We start from the raw sequence: 25,092 nt of genomic DNA, 5'->3' as shown, positions 1-25,092 counted from the left end.
TCACCTGCACATCTACCAATGTGATATACGCCATCATGTGTCAGCAATGCCCCTCTGCCATGTACATTGGTCAAACTGGATAGACTCTACGTAAAAGAATAAATGGACACAAATCAGACGTCAAGAATTATAACATTCAAAAACCAGTCGGAGAACACTTCAGTCTCTCCGGTCACTCGATTACAGACCTGAGGGTGGCTATCCTTCAGCAAAAAAACTTCAAAAACAGACTCCAACGAGAGACTGCTGAATTGGAATTAATTTGCAAACTGGATACAATTAATTTAGGTTTGAACAGAGACTGGGAGTGGATGGGTCATTACACAAAGTAAAACTATTTCCCCATGTTATTTCTCCCCCCCACCCCACCCCCTACTGTTCCTCAGACATTCTTGTTAACTGCTGGAAATGGCCCACCTTGCTTGTCACCATGAAAGGTTTTCCTCCTCCCCCCCCACCCCCACTGGTAATAGCTCATCTTAAGTGATCACTCTCCTTACAGTGTATGATAAAACCCATTGTTTCATGTTCTCTGTGTGTGTATATAAATCTCCCTGCTGTATTTTCCACCGAATGCATCCAATGAAGTGAGCTGTAGCTCACAAAAGCTTATGCTCAAATAAATTTGTTAGTCTCTAAGGTGCCACAAGTACTCCTTTTCTTTTTGCGAATACAGACTAACACGGCTGCTACTCTGAAACCTGTAGTTTCAATATCACACAGACTCAGACCTCCCGTCTTCTTGTTCCCAACCTGGCAGGGCTGTTTGATCCAGCTAGCCCAGAGCCGACACATCAGACGCATACACAATGGAATAAAATGACACTTTATTTTGTCCAGCATCTGTCCGACAGAGTGTTTCAAAAAGGGCTTTTCACAGAGTGAAACAATACAAGCCAGCAACTGGCATATGGCCAAACTTACTGATCCTCTGAGCTGCATGTGATAATCTTCAGAAGTTCAAGAGCCCAGGGTGCCTGCCGGGGCTCGAGGCTTCAGCCCCACTCCTGCTGAAGCCCCAAGCCCCAGCAGGCACCTCCTGTGGGGCTGAAGGCCCAAGACCCCCCCTCCCAGCAAGGCAGAAGCCTGTAGCCCCACCTCCCTGCCACAGGGCAGAAGCCCTGAGCTCCCCCGACCCCAGGCTGGTAGGTGGAACATGGGGTGGAGGGGCTCCATGAGCCACACTTTAACTGTAAAAGAGCCGCATGTGGGAGACAAGCCATGGTTTGGCCATGCCTGGTATCTGGGGAAAAAAGACAGAAATCAGTGGTGGGAACAAAATATAGGTGAATAAACTCAACTCTTCATTCATTCACCGGGGCTGATGTTAGCGGGGCAGAAGGGGGACAGACCTGGGAGTAAAGGTCTGTTCAGAAACACAGGGAGGCTGCTGGTGAGTGAGCCGCGGAGGAGAAGGCTCTCGTGCTGTCAATGGGTGAAGGGAGGCAGAGAGGAGACTGGCGCCAGGGGAATTACACAGGGCCTGGGGCAGAGGTTGGAACAAGTAACTCTAACGGTGTTAGTACTTTGCGCGATATGGCGCCCTTCTCATCAGGCAGCACCGTTCAGCTGAGCGTCCCAGGTCCCCAACGCCAAGCATGGAGGTGTGGTTGTGTCAGAGACAGAACCACAGCGTGAAAACGGAGAGAGGAATGACTTGCTGATGGAATCTGAAGTGACTCTGAGGCCAAGTCTAGCTAGTGGTATGACTCCCAGCCCATGTAGACGTACTAGCACCAGCTCTCATCGAGCAGGATGCTAACAATAGAAGTGTAGTCACGGCAGTGCGGGCAGCGTACACGCACTTGGGGCAACTAGGCCCTGCTGCTGCTTGCTGCGGCTCCATGTTACCGTGGCTACACTCGTATTTTTAGTGTGCTCGCTCAGTGAGAGCTAGAGCGCGAGGACATCTATGTGAGCTCGGCATCACACCCCTAGCTTTAGGGTAGACAAAGCCTTAACGGGCACAGGGCAGTGTTAACCTGGGTGAAACCTTTGCACAGAGGATGTTTGGTGTCTCACTGGGGAAGCTCAAGCTGGTTCTTTGGGACGTCATGTCCTCCTTTTCCCGACCCCATCACAGCCCGGATCTGAGGACATAGATGAGACTGGCCAAGATCCCCGTGGCCATCACTGTGTAGCTGGTTTTCACGCTGCTGGCCCCGCTGATGTTGCACAAGGAATGCTCACAGCAGGAGGTAGAAATGGCTGCTATGCCTAGGTTCCACTTTGTTTTAGGACACTCAGGAGAACATGTCTTGGTGATGCGGTACTCAGCTTTCTCACCTTAATGGGGAAAGAAAAACAGAGCGAAGAATCCTTATTCAGGAGTCCCCCTGAGCTCCGGCAACTCTGCTTATCAAGGAGATAATAGTACTAAAGCAGCTAATCAACAAGAGCCAAAGGGAAGGGCATTTCTCAGCAGTTATGATTGGTTGATTTGCCTCAGGCTTTTAACCCAGCCAGTCTATCTGCTAGGCAGTGCCCGACCTAACACTCATTGTTGCTATTCCATACTCTGGAGACACTCAGCACAGCAATCATGTCACAGCACCGGTCTCTTGATAGCAGTTACAGACCAGTATGCAGCAGCATGGGAATGTTTAGGTATGTTTTCTAATTCCTTTAATCATTATAGAGATAGAACAAAGGAGCTCAATCTATGTATTTGATTTAGTTAGGGATTGGTCCTGCTTTGAGCAGGGGGTTGGACTAGATGACCTCCTGAGGTCCCTGCCAACCCTGATGTTCTATGATTCCATGTAGCGTAGCAAAGAGACGGTTAAGGGATGACTTTTGATCACAGTCTATAAGAACATACATGAGGAACAAATATTTGATAATGGGCTCTTCGATCTAGCAGAGAAAGGTCTAATATCATCCAAAAAAGAAAAGGAGGACTTGTGGCACCTTAGAGACTAACAAATTTATTTGAGCATAAGCTTTCGTGAGCTACAGTTCACTTCATCGGATGCATTCAGTGGAAAATACAGTGGGGAGATTTATATACACACACGGAGAACATGAAATAATGGATTTTATCATACACACTGTAAGGAGAGTGATCACTTAAGATGAGCTATTACCAGCAGGAAGGAGGGGGGGAAGGAGGAAAACCTTTTGTGGTGATAATCAAGGTGGGCCATTTCCAGCAGTTAACAAGAACATCTGAGCAACAGTGGGGGGTGAGGTAGGGGGAGAAATTACATGGGAAAATAGTTTTACTTTATGTAATGACCCATCCATTCCCAGTCTCTATTCAAGCCTAAGTTAATTGTATCCAGTTTGCAAATTAATTCCAGTTCAGCGGTCTCTCGTTTTTTGAAGTTTTTTTGTTGAAGGATAGGCACTCTCAGGTCTGTAATCACGTGACCAGAAAGATTGAAGTGTTCTCCAACTGGTTTTTGAATGTTATAATTCTTGACGTCTGATTTGTATCCATTTATTCTTTTACTTAGAGACTGTCCAGTTTGACCAATGTACATGGCAGAGGGGCATTGCTGGCACATGATGGCATATATCACATTGGTAGATGCGCGGGTGAATGAGCCTCTGACAGTGTGGCTGATGTGATTAGGCTCTATGATGGTGTCCCCTGAATAGATATGTGGACAGAGTTGGCAATGGGCTTGTTTATGGATCTTGGGTAGCAGATAGAATACCCCAGGTTGGGGTTCCGGGGTGTGTCTGTGCGGATTTGTTCTTATGCTTTTTCAGGGAGTTTCTTGAGCAAATGCTGTAGTTTCTTCTGGTAACTCTCAGTGGGATCAGAGGGTAATGGCTTGTAGAAAGTGGTGTTGGAGAGCTGCCTAGTAGCCTCTTGTTCATATTCCGACCTATTCATGATGACAACTGCACCGCTACCAGCACTCCCAGCTATCTTCGAGACACCACTGACTTCCTGAGGAAACTACAATCCATCGCTGATCTTCCTAAAAACACCATCCTGGCCACTATGGATGTAGAAGCCTCTACACCAACACTCCACACAAAGATGGACTACAAGCCGTCAGGAACAGTATCCCTGATAATGTCACGGCAAACCTGGTGGCTGAACTTTGTGACTTTGTCCTCATCCATAACTATTTCACATTTGGGGACAATGTATACCTTCAAATCAGTGGCACTGCGATGGGTACCCGCATGGCCCCACAGTATGCCAACATTTTTATGGCTGACTTAGAACAACGCTTCCTCAGCTCTCGTCTCCTAATGCCCCTACTCTACTTGCGCTACATTGATGACTTCTTCATCATCTGGACCCCTGGAAAAGAAGCCCTTGAGGAATTCCACCATGATTTCAACAATTTCCATCCCACTATCAACCTCAGCCTGGATCAGTCCACACAAGAGATCCACTTCCTGGACACTACAGTGCTAATAAGCGATGGTCACATAAACACCACCCTATATCAGAAACCTACTGACCGCTATTCCTACCTACATGCCTCTAGCTTTCATCCAGATCATACCACACGATCCATTGTCTACAGCCAAGCTCTACGATATAAGCGCATTTGCTCCAACCCCTCAGACAGAGACAAACACCTACAAGATCTCTATCATGCATTCTTACAACTACAATACCCAGCTGCTGAAGTGAAGAAACAGATTGACAGAGCCAGAAGAGTACCCAGAAGTCACCTACTACAGGACAGGCCCAACAAAGAAAATAACAGAACGCCACTAGCCATCACCTTCAGCCCCCAACTAAAACCTCTCCAACGCATCATCAAGGATCTACAACCTATCCTGAAGGACGACCCATCACTCTCACAGATCTTGGGAGACAGGCCAGTCCTTGCTTACAGACAGCCCCACAACCTGAAGCAAATACTCACCAGCAATCACACACCACACAACAGAACTACTAACCCAGGAACCTATCCTTGCAACAAAGCCAGTTGCCAACGCTGTCCACATATCTATTCAGGGGACACCATCATAGGATCTAATCACATCAGCCACACTATCAGAGGCTCGTTCACCTGCGCATCTACCAATGTGATATATGCCATCATGTGCCAGCAATGCCCCTCTGCCATGTACATTGGTCAAACTGGACAGTCTCTACGTAAAAGAATAAATGGACACAAATCAGACGTCAAGAATTTTAACATTCAAAAACCAGTCGGAGAGCACCTCAATCTCTCTGGTCACACAATTGCAGACCTGAGAGTGGCTATCCTTCAACAAAAAAACTTCAAAAAAGTACTCCAATGAGAGACTGCTGAACTGGAATTAATTTGCAAACTGGATACAATTAACTTAGGCTTGAATAGAGACTGGGAATGGATGGGTCATTACATAAAGTAAAACTATTTTCCCATGTAATTTCTCCCCCCACCCCACCCCCCCACCGTTCCTCAGACGTTCTTGTTAACTGCTGGAAATGGCCCACCTTGATTATCACCACGAAAGGTTTTCCTCCTTCCCCCCCCTTCCTGCTGGTGATGGCTCATCTTAAGTGATCACTCTCCTTACAGTGTGTATGATAAAACCCATTGTTTCATGATCTCTGTGTGTGTATATAAATCTCCCCGCTGTATTTTGTACCAAATGCATCCGATGAAGTGAGCTGTAGCTCACGAAAGCTTATGCTCAAATAAATTTGTTAGTCTCTAAGATGCCACAAGTACTCCTTTTCTTTTTTGCGAATACAGACTAACACAGCTGCTACTCTGAAACCTAATATCATCCAGTGGCTGGAAGCTGAATCTAGACAAATTCCGACTGGAAAGAAGGTGTACATTTTTAACACAGAGGGTAATTAACCATTGGAAGAATTTAGCAGGGGTCATGGTGGATTCTCCATCACTGGCAATTTTTCAGTCGAGATTGGATGGGTTTTTTCTAAAAATAATCTGCTCTAGGAATTGTTGTGGGGCAGTTCTCTGGCCTGTGCTATACAGGAGGTCAGACTAGATCACCCCCATGGTACCTTCTGGCCTTGGATTCTATGAAGCGATGAACATCCTCTCCAGATTCCTGACCATAGCTTTGGAACAGCCAAAGGAGAGACCACACCCTAGAGAATCCTTCCCAGGATTCAAATGGAACCCATGGAATGTGGGGGGAGGAGGACTGGGGAGTTTGAGGCTTTTTTGGACACCTGTGCAGTGCAGATACTATCAATATGGTTCATAGCTATGCGCCTCACCCCCACTAGTAACCTGGGTCAGTGCCCAGCACCTAGAGCAGTAGGAGAGAGTGAGGATTCACTGCCAGTGTACCATTAGGGTTATTATAGGGCCACATTCCCTAGGGTTCTCAATCCTTTTGTGCATGCACAGCACAATGCAGATACATTTTTGAGCATCAAGATCAGGTAATGGGATTTTGCATGAAAATTCTATTTCTCCAAATAGGTCCCTCCCCGGAGTGTGATTAGTGAGGATCTATCCCCAGTGAGAAGGGAAACAGGTCATTTGAAGTGTCCTACTGCAGAGCAGTTTGCTCTTTGTATGCTATGCTCATTATTCCTGAGTAATTACTCATCCTCCCAGGAGAGGGAAGAAAGAATCCAGCTCCCTGGCATGGAGTGAGGCAGAGGACCTATTGCGTCGTCAATAATCTGATACCCAGACATCATGGTGATCACAGCCTCAGACAAACCTTACTGAGATATTGCACTTACTCACCAAGCCCTGTTTTCGTGAAGGTTGTTAGGCAGTATTTGTCGTTCTCTGCACAGTCAGTTATTTTAATACAATTCCAGTTGGAAGGCTCATCGTTACAAGTGAAGCACTGCAATGAGTAAACTGCAAAAGGAAGATGCAACACAGTTTAGACCCTTGCGGAACACTCCTCTTTGGAACAGCGCTGAGAAAACCGGTTGATCCTACTAGGGAAATAGTGAAACTGGCGCTGTATAAAGTGCTATCAAATGTACGGAGTTGAACAAACTGGAAAAATAGGGACAGATGTTTTTTCTCTAATCTCCGGCACAGTAACCGCAGATGTTACGTCTAATAGCAGTAGAAACATTTCAGACAATGATTGTTGATGTCCCTTTACATGACAATTGAACAGTAATGTTCATTGGTTAATAGCCAGAGCTTCTCCATTGTATACGGCTCCAGACAGGGAACAAAAGATAAACATATAGCACACACAGCTTTTCTCTCTGAAGGTCTCCCCACAATGCACTGAGCAAACTCAGACCTACATTGGCTCCAATGCTTCAAATGCTTTGTCTAACCTTACATGTCCCAATGAGTTTGACAGGATTACTTATATGCAGACAATGACTCACCTAGGCAGTTGTTTACAAGGTCAGGGAGGTAGTTTTGAAAAGCAGATGAGATCAGGAATCCTTGGAGCAGAACAACTATCTCCTTGAAAGGATCCAGCTGCTGGCCTTTCAGCTAGAACTTATCGCTCTGATTGCGTATCATTAAATCCTCTAGCAAATATCTGCTATATCGGTGTACACATTTATTTTGTATTTGATGACATTTGTTAAACTCTTGCCCAAGGGCTCCACCCAGCACGGTGCTGAGCACGCCGGTCCCCAGCCAGCAAAACACTTTAGCACCTGCTGAACTTTCTACATGGGAGTAATCCTATTGACTTCAACAAGAGTATTCACATGCTTAGCACTAAGAATGTGATTACGTGCTTTGCTGGATAGGAAGCAGCATGAACAGCACTGGCAGGATCAAACCCCATGCAACAGGATAGTTATGAAAGGTTATTTCTGTAAGGAAATGGTGCTGGCCAGCACTGCTCATCTGAGTAAAAGGCTCAAGATTGCAGAAAGTATAAATGATCTTTGTCCAATGTCTAGGTAGGTCTCCAGAACTAGCCTCATCCTGTATTGTCCTCTCCCTCGGGCCCTCATAATATGCAGCTGGTAGACCAGGCACCTAGTTTATGGGCATGGGACTGTGGTCCTTTGTATAGCCCAATATGCAAGAGTACAAAGCTTTGCACCTGGCATGGCTCTCTGAATGGAATGGAATGAAATTAACTCGCTGAAGGTGCTTTGAAATACCCCAGTCACAAGCTGGGGCTCAAAGACAGCAAAGGGGACAGCACCAGTGTCAATTCACTGTTGACTGTCACATCTTCACCACTGAGGCTGTAAAATCTCTCTGTGTCCCTGCCATTTCTAGGCTGGTTCTCTCTCATCTGCACATTCTTTGTCTAGCAGAGAAGAATCATTAGCATCTCACCTTGCGCCGCGCACAGGAATGTAGCCAACAGGACGAAAAGAAAAGTCTTCATCTTCGCTACGTCTTCGCAGCCTTTGCAATAAGGGCAGCTCCATCCAGGGCAGGTTTTATAGCTGTGTGGTGTTTGCATTTCATTACTAGGATGATGGTGATTTGAGGGGGTGGGGTGTTTGCCATAGCATAGAACACAAGATTGATGGGTGTGTGTCTGTGTGAGAGACAGGGAAATAACCTCTCCCTACGGAAAGTTTCTGCCTGATTCTTTCAGTTAGTGTTTGGCTTATGCCCCATGAAACAGTAGGGAATGCCTGTGAGAATGTTTCTTCCTTATGCTTTGTTTTAGAAGGTGCCTTTGGGGGAAATGGCTGGTTTTATTTTTTGCATTTTCTTCAAAGCTTTCTGCTGATAGCATCCACACCACACAGCCAGAGAGGGAAATGCAAGGGGGAATGAGAGAATTAGGTTTAAAACCACAGGGAAAGAAAACTTTTCTGAAATGTTGTCTGATCTAAAAGTATTTATTGTCCCATGTTCTCATTTTCATCAACAAAATTTTTCAGTTTCAAAACTGGTCATTTTGAAAATACAATTGGTTTGATTTTTAAAGCATCCTGCCATGTGATTAAGCTGACCAATCAACATGAAAATAAAAACAACGTTTAGAAGAATAATTACACAGGAAAAATATTTGTGACAGGGTAAATGGAAGCACTTGACTGACCGTCTATGTGTAGTTCAATATTGTGTTCACCCCTGTTATAGCCCCTCTTGTCTCTCTTCTCTCTAAACTAAAACATCTGAATCTTTCTGGGCCTCTAATGATTTTCTTTGCTTGCCCCTTCACTCTTCTGATTCTCTTATCTCTTCTTTGAGGTGGAGTCATGGTCCCATGGTCGAAATGCCAATGCACATACAACCCAAAACTGCACTGGCAATTTTTCATGCCCTATCCCTTTGCAAATGACTGTCTAACTTGCTGTTCTCAATCATCCCTAATGTCTCTGTTAAGTCTTGACCTCAAGTTTCTCTCTCCCACTGAATATTCATGTTTCTGAATATTTTCCACCTACAGCCATGAGCCCACTTGCAGAATATGTGAGTGAGCCATTTAGCAGTGATGCCCTTTTTCCAGCACACACTCTTACATTAATTAATAATGTCAAATTTGGGCCCTATGTGACTCAGGCATGTTTCCCAACAGCTCCAACTGTGAAACTGGGAGCAAGGATAGGCGCCAATTAAACAACCAAACCTCACAAGAGTATGTGTGTTGGGAAACTTTCCAGGCCTTCAGGGTGGTATCAGGCACAAGGCAGAAGGTAGCAGGACCTCTGACCCAGTATGCCATGTCCTGTGTTGTTTTGTTGGGATTATAAAACAGCCCCATGTCGATATTATTGGGGGTGGGGATCCAAAAAAACAAAGAGTCTTTATTGGGTATTTTCCTGATAATCAGAAACATATCATTACACCAAGAAAAATAGTTCCCGATGGAAAGCTATTTAAATTAAACTAAATATTCGCTGAAAAATAATAATTTTACTTTTGGTTGGTGAGTGTGAACCAGTGGCATTTGGGGACATGGCAGCGAGGCTCCTCAGACCCACATCTGTCTCAAGGGAGAAGCATCTATCATACTCCAAAGAATGATGCTTGTGGGTGGCTGTGGCCCAGCGCTGGGCTCTGGGAGGGTTTTCCAGCCTTTCATGCCCATCCATAAGAACATAAGAACAGTCATACTGGGTCAGACCAAAGATCCATCTAGCCCAGTATCCTGTCTTCCGACAGTGGTGAATGCCAGGTAACCCAGAGGGAATGAACAGAACAGGGAATCATCAAGTGATCCATCCCCTGTCACCCATTCCCAGCTTCTGGCAAACAGAGGCTAGGGACACCATCCCTGCTGATCCTGGCCAATAGCCATTGATGGACCTATCCTCCATGCACTTATCTAGTTCTTTTTTAAACCCTGTTATAGTCTCTGCCTTCACAACATCCTCTGGCAAGGAGTTCCACAGGTTGACTGTGCATTGTGTGAAGAAATACTTCCTTTTGTTTGTTTTAAACCTGCTGCCTATTAATTAATTCCAATCCAAGCTGCCTTCTGCTCCTTTCTTGGCTGTTTTGCCTCTTGTTTGGTCAGGCATTTCTTGGTGATAAATGTGTTCAAATTTGCTGCAAGATTGGAGTGGGAAGGAAACACATGAGCGGAACGAACCAAACTGCACAGTGATCTGGGGAGATGAGGGGTGAGGGCTGCAGGTAGCAAAGGGACAGTCAATATCAATGAATGCAGATTCCTCCACCTAGTGACGGTTTATTTGGGATCACCTAAGACAAAGCCCTCGGGTCTCCACACCAACAACAAATTAAATTCTACTTTTATTGCTCGCTATTCAGAGCAAGAAATCAAAAAAGAAGGTCAAATCGCCACCCACTGCCATTCTGCAGTCCATATGTTGCCCTGCAAAACCAGCTAACACTCTGATGATGGAGCATTTCACATTTCATTCAGTTAGCATCATCCATTGTCAGTTACAGAAATAGCAGGTGCCATTTCGGCAAAAGCGTCTTATTGCCTGACTCAACTCAGGTGTTAAAACTTAAAATACCCGTTAGACAGCTTTTCTCTCCTGCACACTGTGGGAGTTTAGAGATGACAACTTTGCTGTGTGTAAATGATTCTTAGCTGGATTTCAGGCAAACACAGGATATATACAGCTAAATTGGTCTGGACTCATCTGGCAATTCCTGTATGTTTCTGTGATCTTAATATTATCTTCACTTTTCCAACACAGAATGATGTAGATAAATTAGAAGGAATTCAGAAAAGAGGGACACAAATGGTTGGGGGGAGTGGGATTGACCAAGGAAGAAAGATCGAAAAGACTAATGAGGCTAGTTAAAGAGACTAGGGGATCTATGAGCGGAAGGGGTGGGAATGATACCAGTCTACAAATATTTGGAAGATATATATGTCCAGGAGTGTGGGATTAATTAGGGAGAAAAACGGGATTTAAACAGGGAAAATGGGAAGAGTTAGAGAAAGGGGGAAGCTATTTATGGATCTATTTCATTGTAGACACAAAAAGAAAAGGAGTACTTGTGGCACCTTAGAGACTAACTAATTTATTAGAGCATAAGCTTTCGTGAGCTACAGCTCACTTCATCGGATGGGAATGCATCCGATGAAGTGAGCTGTAGCTCACGAAAGCTTATGTTCTAATAAATTTGTTAGTCTCTAAGGTGCCACAAGTACTCCTTTTCTTTTTGCGAATACAGACTAACACGGCTGCTACTCTGAAACCTGTCATTGTAGACACAGTGAGTAGAAAGAAGTGCCCATCACTTGCTCTAGGTGCTCCTTGAGACTAGAGCTGTTTAAAATGTATCAACTGAAACTTTATCAACTGGATTTTTGCATGTATCGCCTGTAGGCCACCTGGTCCCTCTCTCTAGCCCGTTCTGGTCAGGACACCTCTCAGGATCAGGCTGAGGAAGGCTCAGGAGATGGTGGGGGTGGCAGCCATGATTGTGAATCTGGCTTCAATCATCTCCATCTCCTCTTCCATATTCCCCCCCTCCCTCCCCACCAAAGTCTCTTTCTTTATGGACCCAGAAAGGGAGTGATGGGAGGCAGAGACCACCCCCTCACTATTTTGTCCACTAATTAGGCTTCATATCTGACACACCTCTTTTGGTTCATTAATTTCCAGTTCCACTTTCTGTTCTGAACAAATGTAATTTCAACACTTCTTGGATTAGATCAATGTGGCTTTTTTGGTTTAGGCTAATCCAGTTTCTCTGCCTGGTTTTCTTGCCCCTGTTCCCATCCACACTTGTTGTTATAACTTATTATGATGTTTTATGCATTTACACTCACTTTTCACAGTTAAGCTCACAATTAGGGTAATATTCATAGGCCCAATTGCCACAACATACCACTTGTTCTCCTCCTTGAGCCATGGTGCATCCCTACCAGACTCTTGAGGCCATGTTCTGGGGGCAGGGAGTTGGGGTGCTGTCAGGTCACTCTCTGGATTCAGCCTGGATTGCCCTTTCCACACCTGGATAAAGGCCTGGGCATGGAAACCAGCTCCTCCATTCCCCTGAAACACGCCAAGGAAAGGGCTGTTACAACAGCAGATACCATGGTCCTCTAGTGTTTCATTAAGCACTCCTCTGAAGGAATACTGGCCCTCATCCTAAAAGATCTTTTGGGGCCTAATTCCCTTTGATTTCATCAGACCGTTGTCTCTAGTGCACAGGAAGGTGGAGCTGTGGTGCTCAGTGGCTTTGATGCCAGGGGAGGCTTGATGCTTAAAAGTTTGGGAGCTGCTGCTCTAGATGCTGTATCAGAGCTGAGACGTCTCTTGGTGAAAGCAGCAGTGTCTTCAAAGAGAGCCTGTTTCACCCATCACCACTGGGGGCCACATCAAAGCTCCCCCTGCCTCTGAGCTGTGACTCACACACCAGCTATCACGTTTTTGTTGCTATATTTTATGCATTGCTTAAAACCCCAGCTCCTGGAGTCAGGGGATTACAAGAGAATCTTAGCTCGGGCAGGTTTTCTTTGTCTGTTTGTTGTTTAGGGAAGTTTCCAGCCCTCAAGGCTGCGGAGAGAAGCTTGAAAACATAACCCCTACAGACTCAAAATCAGAAAATAAATAAAAAGAATCCAACATTTATTATTATTTTTAAGCCCTTTTCATTATCTTGTGGGACTGAGTCATGAGTTTCCAGCGCTTGGGGTTGACAAGGCTGCTCACATTGCTCTTGTTTTTGCGGAAGTCTCCTGGTCTGTGTTTTGGGGGCGGGAGGGGGGGTTGTAATGGTTTCTTCTGCCCATCCCCAATGCTGCTGCTGCTGCTGTTTGTGAACTCAAAGAGCCAGTAAGGGCAGCACCAAGAGTAGAACCCATGATGGGAAGCACTCGACCCCTTCTTCTGTTCGTGGGTCACAGCTCCTCCTTCATTAAGGTCCAGAGACTTCTGTAGGCCCAACTCCTGTGCGCTGCCTCCAAATACCCAATCTAGGCTTCCAGTAAGAAAACTTCCCATTCAAGAAATCAAGAGACCCCGATCTCCCATCCGCTTGCTGAGTCCCCCCTCCCCCCGTCCCGATCCACACAGGAGATTTTCTTTGTTGGGGTGAATTTGGCCACAAACTCCTCCCACACCCCCAGTTCGGACAGAATCTCACCTCAGGGGAGCACAAGCATTTGGGGAAACGTGAGGAAGTACCAGAGACCAGCGAAGGGAAAACAGCCCTGTGCCCTGCTTACTTTTTTATGAAGCAAACAGGCAGCCTCAGTGGTATGTGTTTGCATTTAGCCTCTGCAGTAGAAGAGAGTTCACCATCCCCTGCTGTACAGAACTGGGGGGCCGGTTACCTCCTACCCGGCCCTGTAATAGGAGCTGGGCCATGTCCCTGCAGCACCTTGGGCGGTTTCCCCAGTGAGAGTGAGTCAGCTCTCAGCAAGAAGCTAGGGAGGAGGCAGTTGTCTGGGAACCTGGCACTTGGTGGGATGGGGGCAGTGATGAGCTGCCAAAATCTTAACAACCGGTTCCCTATAAAAAGTTCTAATTTAAGGGACATGCCCCAGTATGCATTTTTTGTACTAACAGGGTTACCATACGGCCATATTTAAAAATTCCTCCCGGACGGCGATTTAATAACCAAAAAGCCTGACCTGTCTGGGAAAATACGGACGTATGTTAACCCTGCCTAAAGTTCTTTTTTAAAACGATGGGCCTGAACTACAGATGAACTCCATTTCACATGTGTGGGTCCCTGCCACTCCCTGGGGGTGTGCTAGGGTGACCAGATGTCCCGATTTTATAGGGACAATCCTGATTTTGGGGTCTTTTTCTTATATAGGCTCCTATTACCCCCCTCCCCCAACCCCAGTCCTGATTTTCCACACTTGCTGTCTGGTCACTGGAGGGTGTGCACATGTGTGGGTCCCAGCTGCTCCCTACCCCTCCATTGAAGCTGGTGTGCAGGGTTACCCTGGGAACTGCAGGGCACCAGTGGATGTGGGGCCAGCTGCAGACAGGGGCGGGGGGCAGGGCTAGCTGGAGGCAGGGGGTGCAGGGCTGGCTGTGGGCAGGGCAGGGGGTACAGAGCTGGCTGGAGGCAAGAGGGTGCGGGGCTGGATGTGGGCAGGGCATGGGGTGCGGAGCTGGCTGGAGACAGGAGGGTGCGGGGTTGGCTGAAGGCAAGGGGGTGTGGGGCTGGCTGAAGACAGGGGCAGGCTGTGGGCAGGGCAGGGGGTGGCTGGAGACAGGGGCTGGCTGTGGGCAGGGCAGGGGGCGCGGGGGTGGCTGGAGACAGGGGCTGGTGCGGGCAGGGCAGGGGGTGGCTGGAGACAGGCTGGCTGCAGGCAGGCAGGGCGTGCAGCAGGGGCTGCTGCGGGCAGGGCTATGGGTGTGGGGGTGGCTGGAGGCAGGTGTTGGCTGCAGGCAGGGAGTGCGGGGGTGGCTGAGACGGGGGCTGGCTGAAGGCAGAGGATGCAGGGGTGGCTGGAGGCAGGGGCTGGCTGCAGGCAGGGGGTGTGGGGGTGGCTGGAGGCAGGAGCTGGCTGCAGGCAGGGCTGGGGGTGCAGGGGTGGCTGCGGGCAGGAGGTGCGGGGGTGGTTGGAGGCAGGGGCTGGCTGCAGGCAGGGCTGGGGGTGCAGGGGTGGCTGCGGGCAGGAGGTGCGGGGGTGACTGGAGGCAGGGGCTGGCTGCGGGCAGGGGGTCCGGGGGTGGCTGTAGGCAGGGGCTGGCTGTAGGCAGGGCTGGGGGTGCGGCAGGGGCTGGCTGCAGGCTGAGCTGGGGGTGCAGCAGGGGCTGGCTGCAGGCAAGGAGGTATGGGGGTGGCTGGAGACGGGGGCTGGCTGCAGGCAGGGCTGGGGGTGCGGGAGTGGCTGCCAGCAGGGGGTGCTGGGGGTGCAGCAGGGGCTGGCTGCAGGTAGGGCAGGGACTGGAGGCAGGGGCTGGCTGCGGGCAGGGGGTGCTGGGCATGCAGCAGGGGCTGGCTGCGGGCTGCGGGGTGTGGGGGTGGCTGGAGGCAGGGGCTGGCTGCCAGCAGGGGGTGCTGGGGGTGCAGCAGGGGCTGGCTGCAGGTAGGGCAGGGACTGGAGGCAGGGGCTGGCTGCGGGCAGGGGGTGCTGGGCGTACAGCAGGGGCTGGCTGCGGGCAGGGCAGGGACTGGAGGCAGGGGCTGGCTGCAGGCAGGGGGTGCAGGGTGGCTGGAGGCAGGGCAGGGGGTGGCTGGAGGCAGGCTAGGGGTGTGGCAGGGGCTGGCTGCGGGCAGGGGGTGCGGGGGTGGCTGGCTGCAGGGGCTGGCTGCGGCAGGGTGCTGGGTGCTCACGGGGAGAGCAGCACAGCAGCTGGGGACCCACCAGGCAGCAGCGGGAGCCCCGGGGCCAGGGAAGCAGCAGCAGCACCAGGGCTCGTGCCCAGGGCCCGGCGGCAGCCCACGTGGCTCCCGCAGCGCAGCGCCCCCGGCGGCCGGAGGAGGAATCACATCACTTCCCGGCCGGAGCCCAGCAAAGCCTCAGCGCCCCCTGCAGGGCAGCGGGTGAACAACCGGATCTAAAACTGCTTCAAAATTAACAACCAGTTCCCGCGAACCGGTGAGAACCGGCTCCAGCTCACCACTGGTGGGGGGGGGGGGGGGGGATAAGCACATTCGCTGGATGTTTCTGGTAAAGTCATCAGCAGTGAAAGCGTTAACAGTGTTGACATTTACACAGTGATTCCTACATTTCCGAGTCCACACCCTGAAGCTCACATCCTCCACCAGCAGGTTTTTCAGGCTGTCTGCAGACTCAGGCAGACCTCCCTCCATCAATTCACATTCACTCAGTTCATGCTTTCAAGACCTTCTCCACCACAATGTAGCCTAAAATGTTAATTATTTTTAATGGAAGCTTAAAGTTCTGGAGCAAACTTCTGCGGCAAGGGATGGGTCCTGTGGGTAATTCCATTGCCACTGAACACACAGGGCAGCCTACACGGTGCACTCAAAGACTCCTGACTATTCATCCTTTAAGTGCAAGGAAAGGCCCTTCTTTCTCCTTATAATGATCCTTTCTGCTTATTCAGCAGCTTCCACTGGAGGCTCTGAACTCCCTTTGCACACAGTGCTGAACTAGGCTTCACTGCCCCCATGTGGGGTAGGGAAGTAGCAATATCCCCATTTTGCAGATGGGGAAACAGAGGCTCGGCGCAGTTCAGTGATTTGCCAGCGGTCACAGAGGGAGGTGGCAGAGCCAGGAATAGCGCCTAGATCTGCAGGTTCCCAGCCTGTGCTTCAGTCACAAAGCCATCCTGCCTACTTCCATCTGTGTCTCTTAGGACATGGCTTTGCTGCAAGTGAACGTGTGATTGCCGCTCGGCTAGGCAGACCTGCACTAGATTTACTCTAGCCGAGCTAAAAATAGCAGTGAAGATGTGCTATCCCAGGCATCAGCACAAATTGTACTAGCCTGCCCAGAGCCTGTGGGTACGTGCCCACGTGCTGCTGCAGCTTCACTGCTGTTTTTATTCGGGCTACCTAGAATCAAGCTGGCACAGGTCTGCCCTCCCAAGTGGCAATCAGACCTCCCAGTGCACTGGAGACAAACCTATGGAGTCTGAGCTCCTTCAGGCCTTGCCACTCTACTTCCTTGGATGGCTCGGGAAGAGCCTGGGAAGCTGTGTTCCTTATGACATCACTTTTGAATGGTCCGAAAAAACAGTTTTTAAAAATATAGCTATGCGGTACCACCTCAGCTGGCATCCAGGGGCTCACCGAATCTGAGACAAGTTGCTGTTCAGCTAATTCAAAAGAGTTTCAATATAACTAGGCTGGGCGGCACTGGATTTGTATTTTTTATCATTTGGATGGATGATATCAATGTTTATTTTTAAGCATTTTCCCCCTGATTTTTATCTATTTACATGTTCACAGTTGCAGGGAATTATGGGGGGAGGGTCAGGTAATGGGACAGGTTCAGAGAACAATTATTTAACGACAGGAGATGCTGAGATTCAAAAAAATTAAAGCTTTATAACCATTAGAACACAAATTGTCAACATCCCGTGTCAAAATATACAACCTAAATAGCCCTAATTCAAAAACTAAGTTCTCAAGCAGCATTTGTCTTGCTTTGCCTGTCTGTAAGTGTCTATTACTATCAATGGAAATCATTTTTGTCAGTTTGTGTATGGACAGTGCAATAGATGTTTACCCACATTGCTTAATAAAAATCGAATCCTTCCAAGCCTAAATGTCATGCACAGACTTAGACCATGGATCTTTTTGCTCCCAACCGGGCAGGGCTGTTTTCTCCAGCTATCCCAGAGTTAACACAACTGACGCTTCCACGATAGAATAAAAAACCACTTTATTTTGTCCAGCATTTGTCCTACAAAATGTATCGAAATGGGCTTTCACAGGCTGAAGCAATACAAGACAGTAAATGCTTATATGGGAAAAATTACAGGAACAAGAAATGGGAACAAAGTGTAGGTGAATACAGCCAAGCATGCATTCATTCATTCATTGGGGCTAATATTAGAGGGGTAGTAAGGGGACAGACCTGGGAGTAAAGGTCCTGTTCAGAGACACAGAGAGGCTGCTCTGGTGAGTGAGCTGCGGAGGAGAAGGCTCTTGAGCTGTCTGTGGTGTGAGTGTGAGGAGAGGTAGAGAAGAGACAGTGCTGGGGGAAGGAGGAGGGGAATGACACAGGGCCTGTGACAGAGGGTGGAACAAGTGTTAGTACTTTGCGCAATATGGTGCCTTTCCCGTGAGCCGGCACATCTATCCAGGCAGCACCATTCTGCTGAGCATCCCAAGTCATCAACACCAAGCATGTGGGAGGTGACTCTGGCTCTGCTAAACCAAAGCTGGAGGCAGAGCTACTAACTAGAGATAGATAGATAAAATCTTAGGTGCGTATCTAGCCTCCATCAGCATAATCTCTTTAATGCACTTATCCTCACAACCCCCTGGTGAGGGAGGGTGGTGCTTTTATCCTCAGGGTACAGCTCCTGTGCCTCAGAGAAAGAACAACACTGTAGAAAATTAGAGAGAAACTACTTGCTGAGGTAGGGTGACCACATAGCAACTGTGAAAAAACAGGATAGGGGGTGAGGGGTAATAGGTGCCTATATAAGAAAAAGTCCCAAAAAACGGGTCTGTCCCTATAAAAAAGGGACATCTGGTCACCCTATGCTGAGAGGATCTGAGGTGACACAGAAGAGACAGGGCAGTGTTAACCCGGATGGCAACTTTGCACAGAAGGCTTTTGGTATCTCTCTGGGGAAGCCCAAGTTGGTTCTTTGGGAGGCAAGTCCTCTTTTCCTGGCCCCATCACAGTCCTGTTCTGAGAACGTAGATGAGACTGGCCAAGATGCCCGTGGCCATCACTGTGTAGCTGGTTTTCACGCTGCTGGCCCCGCTGAGGTTGCACAAGGAATGCTCACAGCAGGAGGTAGAAATGGCGGCTACGCCGAGGTTCAGGTTTGTTTGGGGACACACCGGGGAGCATTTCTTGGTGATGCGCTGCCCCTTTTTATCGCCTGAAGGGGGAAAGAAAAACAGAGAAGAGAATTGTTATCAAAGAGCCCCCCCAGAGTTCCAGCAGAGGAGAGAATGGTCTTAAAGTAGCTAAGCAACAAGGGCCAATGGAGAGGGCATGATTGGAAGTTTTGCCTCCAGCTTTTAACCCAACCAGTGTTTATCTGCTAGGAAGCGCCCGACCTGGCGCTCACTGTTGCTATTCCGTGCCCTGGGGACAGTCAGCACAGCAATTACCCGTCTCTGGCTAGCAGTCACAGACCTGCCTGGGAACATCCTCTCCAGAGCTCGGATATGGCTGCGGAACAGCCAAAAGAAAGGCCATCCCCAAGGCAGAGACTCCTTCCCGGGATTCAAACTGAGCCCACTGCATGCGGGCAGAGCAGGGGTTTGAGGCCTCTTGTGTGGATACCCGTGCAGGGAAGAGCTGGTCAGTAGACTGACCTGTCATGTGCTTCACCCCCATAGGTTTGACCTGTGGCTGAGACAAGGCACAGCACCTTTAGCAGACCAGGGAGCAAGGATTCGTTGGCAACATCCAGTCGGATTAAAGGGACACCACCCCTCAAGGCTTTTGTGCATGCACCATAAAGTCACTTCTTTCTCTTGAGCACCAAGGTAAGGGGATGGGAGTTGTGCCTGTTCTCCAAATGGGTCCCTCCCCTGAGTGCACATAAGTGAGAAATTAGCTTCTTGGATCATTTACAGTTTCCTAAGGCCCAGCCCATGTGCTATGCTCATCACTCCTGAGTGATTATTCGTCCTTTCAGAAGGAGGACGAAAGAATCCAACTCGCTGGCATGGGGGTGAGTCATAGTGACCTCCTGCATCCTAAATAAACTGATACCTGTCACTCAGACACCATGGTGAGTAGAGACTGAGGAAAACCACATTGAGATAATTCCGGGTACTCACCAAATCCTCCAGTTGCATATATTGTGAGACAGTATTTGTCAGTGTCTGCACACTTAGTCGCTCTAACACAATTCCAGTTGGAGGGCTCATCGCTACATGTGTAGCACCAGAAGGAGGCCGCTGAAAAAGGAGCACACAACCCAGCTTAGCTGCTAGCGGAAACGTCCTCTTCAGAGGAGAGGATCCAAAATGTTTCCATTTTTGGAAAAGGGAAATAAAAAAGGTGGGGGAAGCGGGGGAGGGAAGGGGGACCAAAACAGAACAAACATTTTCTACTTGAAATTAAATGCCCCAGAAATTTTAATTTGTCTGGTCAGGGAATTCTAGGAACAATTTCAACCAGAAGGAAAATTTGCAAATATATGCAGCAATTACTTACCATGTTTCGACCAGCCCTGCCTTCTGCATCTACTTCCTTGATTCACACAAGCCAATGATCTAACTCTGCATCTCAGATGATGCTCTTTTCAGACCCATCTCTGCCTCCATCCCACAACAATCTCTCTTTCTCTGCAGGAATAAGCTTCCATGAGCTACAGCTCACTTCATCGGATGCAAATCCAATGAAGTGAGCTGTAGCTCACGAAAGCTTATGCTCAAATAAATGTGTTAGTCTCTAAGGTGCCACAAGTACTCCTTTTCTTTTTGCAGATACAGACTAACACGGCTGCTACTCTGAAATCTGCCAGGAATGACTGACCTCCCAAGTGCAGCTCCCAAGTCTGCAGAAAGCAGAGTTTAGTGAGGCCCTTATATCCCAGCTCCTTGCCAATTATTAATTGTCTTTCCTTGGGGAAAGCTAATTAGCTTTGTCCTCCTGTGAGAGCATCACGGTTAGCATTATATAGCACAGTGTGCATCTGCAAAGCATTGTACAGAAATGAATGACTCTTAATACAGTCCAGAAAATTAGATGTGTGATTAAAGAGTCAAACTGAAGGGAGTTCCTTGGGAGAGGTATCGCTAGAGCAGTGGTGGGCAAACTATGGCCCGCGGGACAGATCCAGCCCATCAGGGCTTTGGATCCAGCCCATGGGCCCGCCACCCCCTGTGTGCCATGGGCCCCGCGCTGCTCCCTGCAGCCCCTGTGGGAGGAGGGGAGACAGAGGGCTCTGCACGCTGCCCTTGCTGTGGCCAATGGGAACTTTGGGAGAGGTACCCAATCCCTTGCCCTGAGCCCCTTCCTGCACACTGCACCCCCTCCCACACACCGCACTCCATCCCGCACCCCAACCCCCTGCCCTAGCCCTACGTTCATGACCCTGCATACAATTTCCCCGCCCAGATGTGGCCCTCAGGCCAAAAAGTTTGCCCACCCCTGTGCTAGAGGATAAAAGGAATATTCCTGGTGCTGTCTGGAACAAGGCAGTCTTGCAACAATCCCATTAAAAGGATTAAGGGAGACTTAATGTGAGGCCAAAGGGCATTTGCAGTGCGTGTGGCCAAGCAAGGGTAACAACCAGGGCTTAAAATTCTCATAGAGCAGCGGTTCTCAAACTTTAGCAACCCAAAGACCCCCATTTTGATTTAAAAATTTTTGGAGACCACCAAGCTCCCCACTCAGCCCCAGACCCCACCCTCACTCCACCCTTTCCCCCAAGGCCCCACCCTGCCCCATCTCTTCTCATCCCCACTCCGCCCATGTCCCTCCTCTTCCCCGCCTCTTTCCGTTCCCTCCCCCAAGCGCATCCCCAATCCGCTTCTTCCCCTCCCTCCCAGTGCCTCCTGCACGCTGCTGAACAGCTGTTACCTGGCGTACAGGAGGCACTGGGAGGGAGGGGGAGGAGTTGATCAGTGGGGCCCATGGGGCCCCTGGAGTAACCTCGTGGTTTGAGAAACGCTGCCATTTTCCGGAGCCCATCATGCCCCCACCCCATTCTCCACTAAGCACTCCGGGGCTTGGGGCTTCTGCCCTGTGGGGTGTGCTGGAGCTTGGGGCTCTGGGCTTCAGCCACAGGGCCCCGTCGACCCCCTGTAACTGTCTCGTGGACCACCAGAGGGCTGCATACCTCTGGTTGAGAATCGCAACAGCATCAGGCTGGAGTCAATATTTGAAAATATTTACTGGATCTCTGCTCCGGGCAGCTCTGGCTAAATTTAAGCCCTGGTAACAACACATTCAACTCACAGCCTGGCCAGGAATCTGCTGAAATAGACACTGGGGCTTGGTTAAGAGCAACCTGTTTGCCTGCAAGTGAATTCCTACTCGAGAGACACCATCTGGCTGCCTCCCACTGTGGTTTCCAAGAGACTGGAACTGCTCCTGATTTCTGGACCAGAACCTCAGCTGACTGAGAGCAACTTGAGGGACCGTTTTTCTTAGCCTGTTCTGCTTTCTCATCTCATCAGGTGAAGGGCTGGGGGCAAGAATGATAAGACATTTTCTAAACATTTGCTACCATGTGCGAGTAGAGGCATTTGTAGTGACACATCTGTGTGACCCATAGAGGATCATCTACTATACCTGAGACAATACACATGATGTTCTTAGTGAGTTAGTTTAAGGGGCATCATTAACCTGAACCTTAGCGGCTTGTCTACATGAGAAAGCTGCACCAGCTTAATTTAAATTGGTTTTAAACTGAATTATTTAAGCCAGTTGCAAACCCATGTGTGGATGCTTTTATTTTGGTTTAAGAGGGGCTTATTTCAGGTTAGTTTAAACCTGTTCCTAATCAACCTAAGTTGCATTGAAATATAAGCCTTTCTTATACCAAAATGAAGGCAGCCACATAGGGGTTTGCAGCAGTTTAAATAAATTGGTTGAAATTCATACCTTCAATTAAACCAATGCAGCTTTCTCTGAAGACAAGCCCAAAGTCCATTTTTAAAAGGGAGTTAAAATTCATTTCTGGTCCTATCCTTGTACCTGAATACAGTCTATCAAAATCTGTGGGTTTATAATGACATTTTGCTACCTTTTAACGTGTTTTCTCTCCCCGTAAATAGAACTCACAATAGAACAGGGCAAACTGGCTGACCCCAGTAGTGAAAGAGTGAATCTGGCACTACATAAAGTGCTGTCAAAGGTACAAAGTAAACAAACTGGAAAAAATAGGGACAGGTTTTTTTGTCTCTAATCGCAGCTACAGTAACCCCAGGGTTCACCGGTAACAGCTGTAGAAACAGGTCAGACCATTTTCATTGATGACGTCCCTTTAAATTGCAACACTCTTGGGTTAGCAGCTGCCAGAGCATCTTCTTCACAGGTTGCTCCAGATGGGCTATAACATATAAACATGTTGCAGAGGCCCCTTTACCCCGTGAGGTCTCCTATCCAAGCATTGAGCAGACTCAGCCCAGCCTTGGTTCCTATTCTGCAAATACACTGCGTTGAGAACTTGTGGCACCTTAGAGACTAACAAATTTATTTGAGCATAAGCTTTCATGGGCTAAAACCCACTTCATCGGAGGCATGCAGTGGAAAATACAGTAGGAAGATATCTATATATAGATATATATATATATAGATATATATATATACACACCCAGAGAACACGAAAAAGTGGGTGTTGCCATACACACTAGAATGAGAGTGATCAATTACGGTGAGCGATTATCAGCAGGAGAACTACGTTGAGTAACCTTAGTGTGTAAATAGTCCTGATGATTGCAATGGGCTGACTCACACGCATACAGCATCTCACATGTGCACTTGTTTGCAGGGTCAGGGCTTTAGCTTTTAAAAGCAGATGAGATCAGAACAGCTGGTGCAGAACAACGGTCCCCTTGAAAGCATTCAACCTTTAGCCAGGCAGCTAGAACTTATAGCTGATTGTGTAAATTACTCATCTTCAACTGCTTAATCATTGCATGCATTTTTTTTTGGTTTATTAAATTTTATAAGTTACTGTGTAATGGCTCAGTCCTGTAAGCGGGGAGTGAAAGGAATGCCTTGGGATATAGGAGGGATCCTACCCAAGAGATAAGGCAGTGTCAGTGCATTAACTGTAGAATCTTTACCACCGATATTGTAAAATCTCCCTGCGTCCCTGCCATGTCTAAACTGGGTTCTCTCTCATCTGCATATTCTTTCTCTAGCATAGAAGAATCATTAGCTCACCTCGCTTCACGCACAGGACTGCAGCCAGCAGGGTGAAAAGAAAAGCCTTCATCTTCGCTACAGTCTTCACACAAGGGCAGCTGCACCACCAGCACCAGGGCAGTTTTTATAGCTCTGTAGTGTTTGTTTTAGGTTACTATGAGGATGGTAATTTTAGGGTTCGGGGCGTCACATGGAGCACAACACAAGGCTGATGAGTATGGGTGTGTGGGAGGGAGTTTGGTCATGTTAAGCATCCAGCTGGAATTTCCACTCCCTGATTTTTCTGTTTTACAAAGGAGCATGTGAATTGCCAGACAGGCTCCACCCAGTGGTGTATCCAACATCTTCTGGGGTCCAACAGTGGTCACTTCTAACTGCTTCAGAGGAAGGTGCAAATAAACCTGTAGCAGACAAAAATAACCTCCCCCATGGGAAGTTTCTGCCTGATCCCTTCAGTTAGTGTTTGGCTTATGTCCTACAACATGAAAGGTTTGGCTTTCAGACTAGGGAAGGCCCATGAGAATTTGTTTTTAATTATGCGGGGGTTTTAGGGTTTCATTCTTTTGTTACATTTTCTTCAAAACATTCTTGTGTCAGCATGCTCACAGCCATTGAGGGAAATGCAGGGAGTGAAGGAATTAAGTTGAAAATATAGATTTTTTTTTAAAGAAATGTGGACAATTTGAAAGCATGCATTTTCCCATTGGGTATCTAACAGTCTGGTTTTTGCATTTTCTGACTTTTCAGCTGACTTTTGTTTTTAATGAAAAACCTTGCTTTCACAATCAGACATTTTCAAACACTACGTGTTTCTCTTTCAACTTTTGAAGACTAAATTGTTTTGATTAAAAAAAGAAAAATCCTGCCATGTGACTAAACTGACCAATCAAAACTGAGTGCCGACAATTTGAAATCAAAAGAAAACACTTCTGGAGAACAGTGAATGGATACATTTTTGTTTTCAAATTTCAAAAAATGTGTTTGCAAAAAAAAGGACCAAATTTAGACAAAACACATTTTTATTGGCAAAATATTCGCCAGCTCTGAGTATGCCAGACGGTCTTTTGTATAACTCTATCATATCAGCTCTTCTCAATGAACTGCAACGCCCAAGGGCCAGATCCTCAATAGGTGTAAATGGTCATAACTTCAGTAAAGTCAGTTTTCTTTTTAGTAAAGTCAGTGGAGCTACACCAGTTTACGCCAGCTGAGGAGCAGCTACTCAGTCATCACAAGCCTCTAATAATTTTCTTGGCCTGTCCCTTCACCCTTCTCTTTCCGCTCTATCTTTCTGAGATGGAATCATGGTCTCAGCAGTAGTTTCTCCAGATGCCAATGCACATACAGCCCAAAAATGCTCTGGCAAATTTTCATGCCCTATTCCTTTGCAAATGACCGTCTAAC

General features: G+C 47.9%; 1 protein-coding gene across 3 annotated transcripts; it reads right to left on the bottom strand.

Moving 5' to 3' along the window:
- Positions 1-812: 812 nt before the first annotated feature.
- On the bottom strand, positions 813-23,912 carry LOC119851968 (lymphocyte antigen 6E-like). Of its 3 annotated transcripts, none has more exons than XM_043507247.1 (3): positions 23,707-23,912; positions 6,642-6,761; positions 813-2,286 (listed from the first exon to the last, which is right to left on the bottom strand). In XM_043507247.1, the coding sequence occupies exons 1-3, from the start codon at positions 23,756-23,758 to the stop codon at positions 2,078-2,080; spliced, it is 381 nt and encodes a 126-aa protein (XP_043363182.1). In that variant the 5' UTR covers positions 23,759-23,912; the 3' UTR covers positions 813-2,077. The 3 variants fall into 3 exon arrangements, with proteins under 3 accessions (XP_043363182.1, XP_038248580.1, XP_038248338.1); XM_038392652.2 differs by lacking the exon at positions 23,707-23,912 and adding an exon at positions 8,178-8,284; XM_038392410.2 differs by lacking the exons at positions 813-2,286; positions 6,642-6,761 and adding exons at positions 17,537-18,730; positions 19,644-19,763 and having other exon boundaries at positions 23,707-23,905.
- Positions 23,913-25,092: the final 1,180 nt, after the last annotated feature.

The sequence above is a fragment of the Dermochelys coriacea genome, chromosome 2 (assembly GCF_009764565.3).
Source record: "Dermochelys coriacea isolate rDerCor1 chromosome 2, rDerCor1.pri.v4, whole genome shotgun sequence".
NCBI classification, from domain to species: Eukaryota; Metazoa; Chordata; order Testudines; family Dermochelyidae; genus Dermochelys; species Dermochelys coriacea.
The sequence above is the reverse complement of the archived record's forward strand: the minus strand, read 5'-3'. Positions and strand labels throughout refer to the sequence as shown.

Coding starts and splice junctions, on each gene's coding strand:
- LOC119851968 (XM_043507247.1), bottom strand. CDS start 23,758: ATGAAGGCTTTTCTTTTCACCCTGCTGGCTGCAGTCCTGTGCGTGAAG. Junction 6,762..23,706: donor AGTCCTGTGCGTGAAGCGAG/GTGAGCTAATGA, acceptor TTCCTTTTGCAG/TTTACTCATTGCAGTGCTTC. Junction 2,287..6,641: donor CTTCACGAAAACAGGGCTTG/GTGAGTAAGTGC, acceptor TTCCCCATTAAG/GTGAGAAAGCTGAGTACCGC.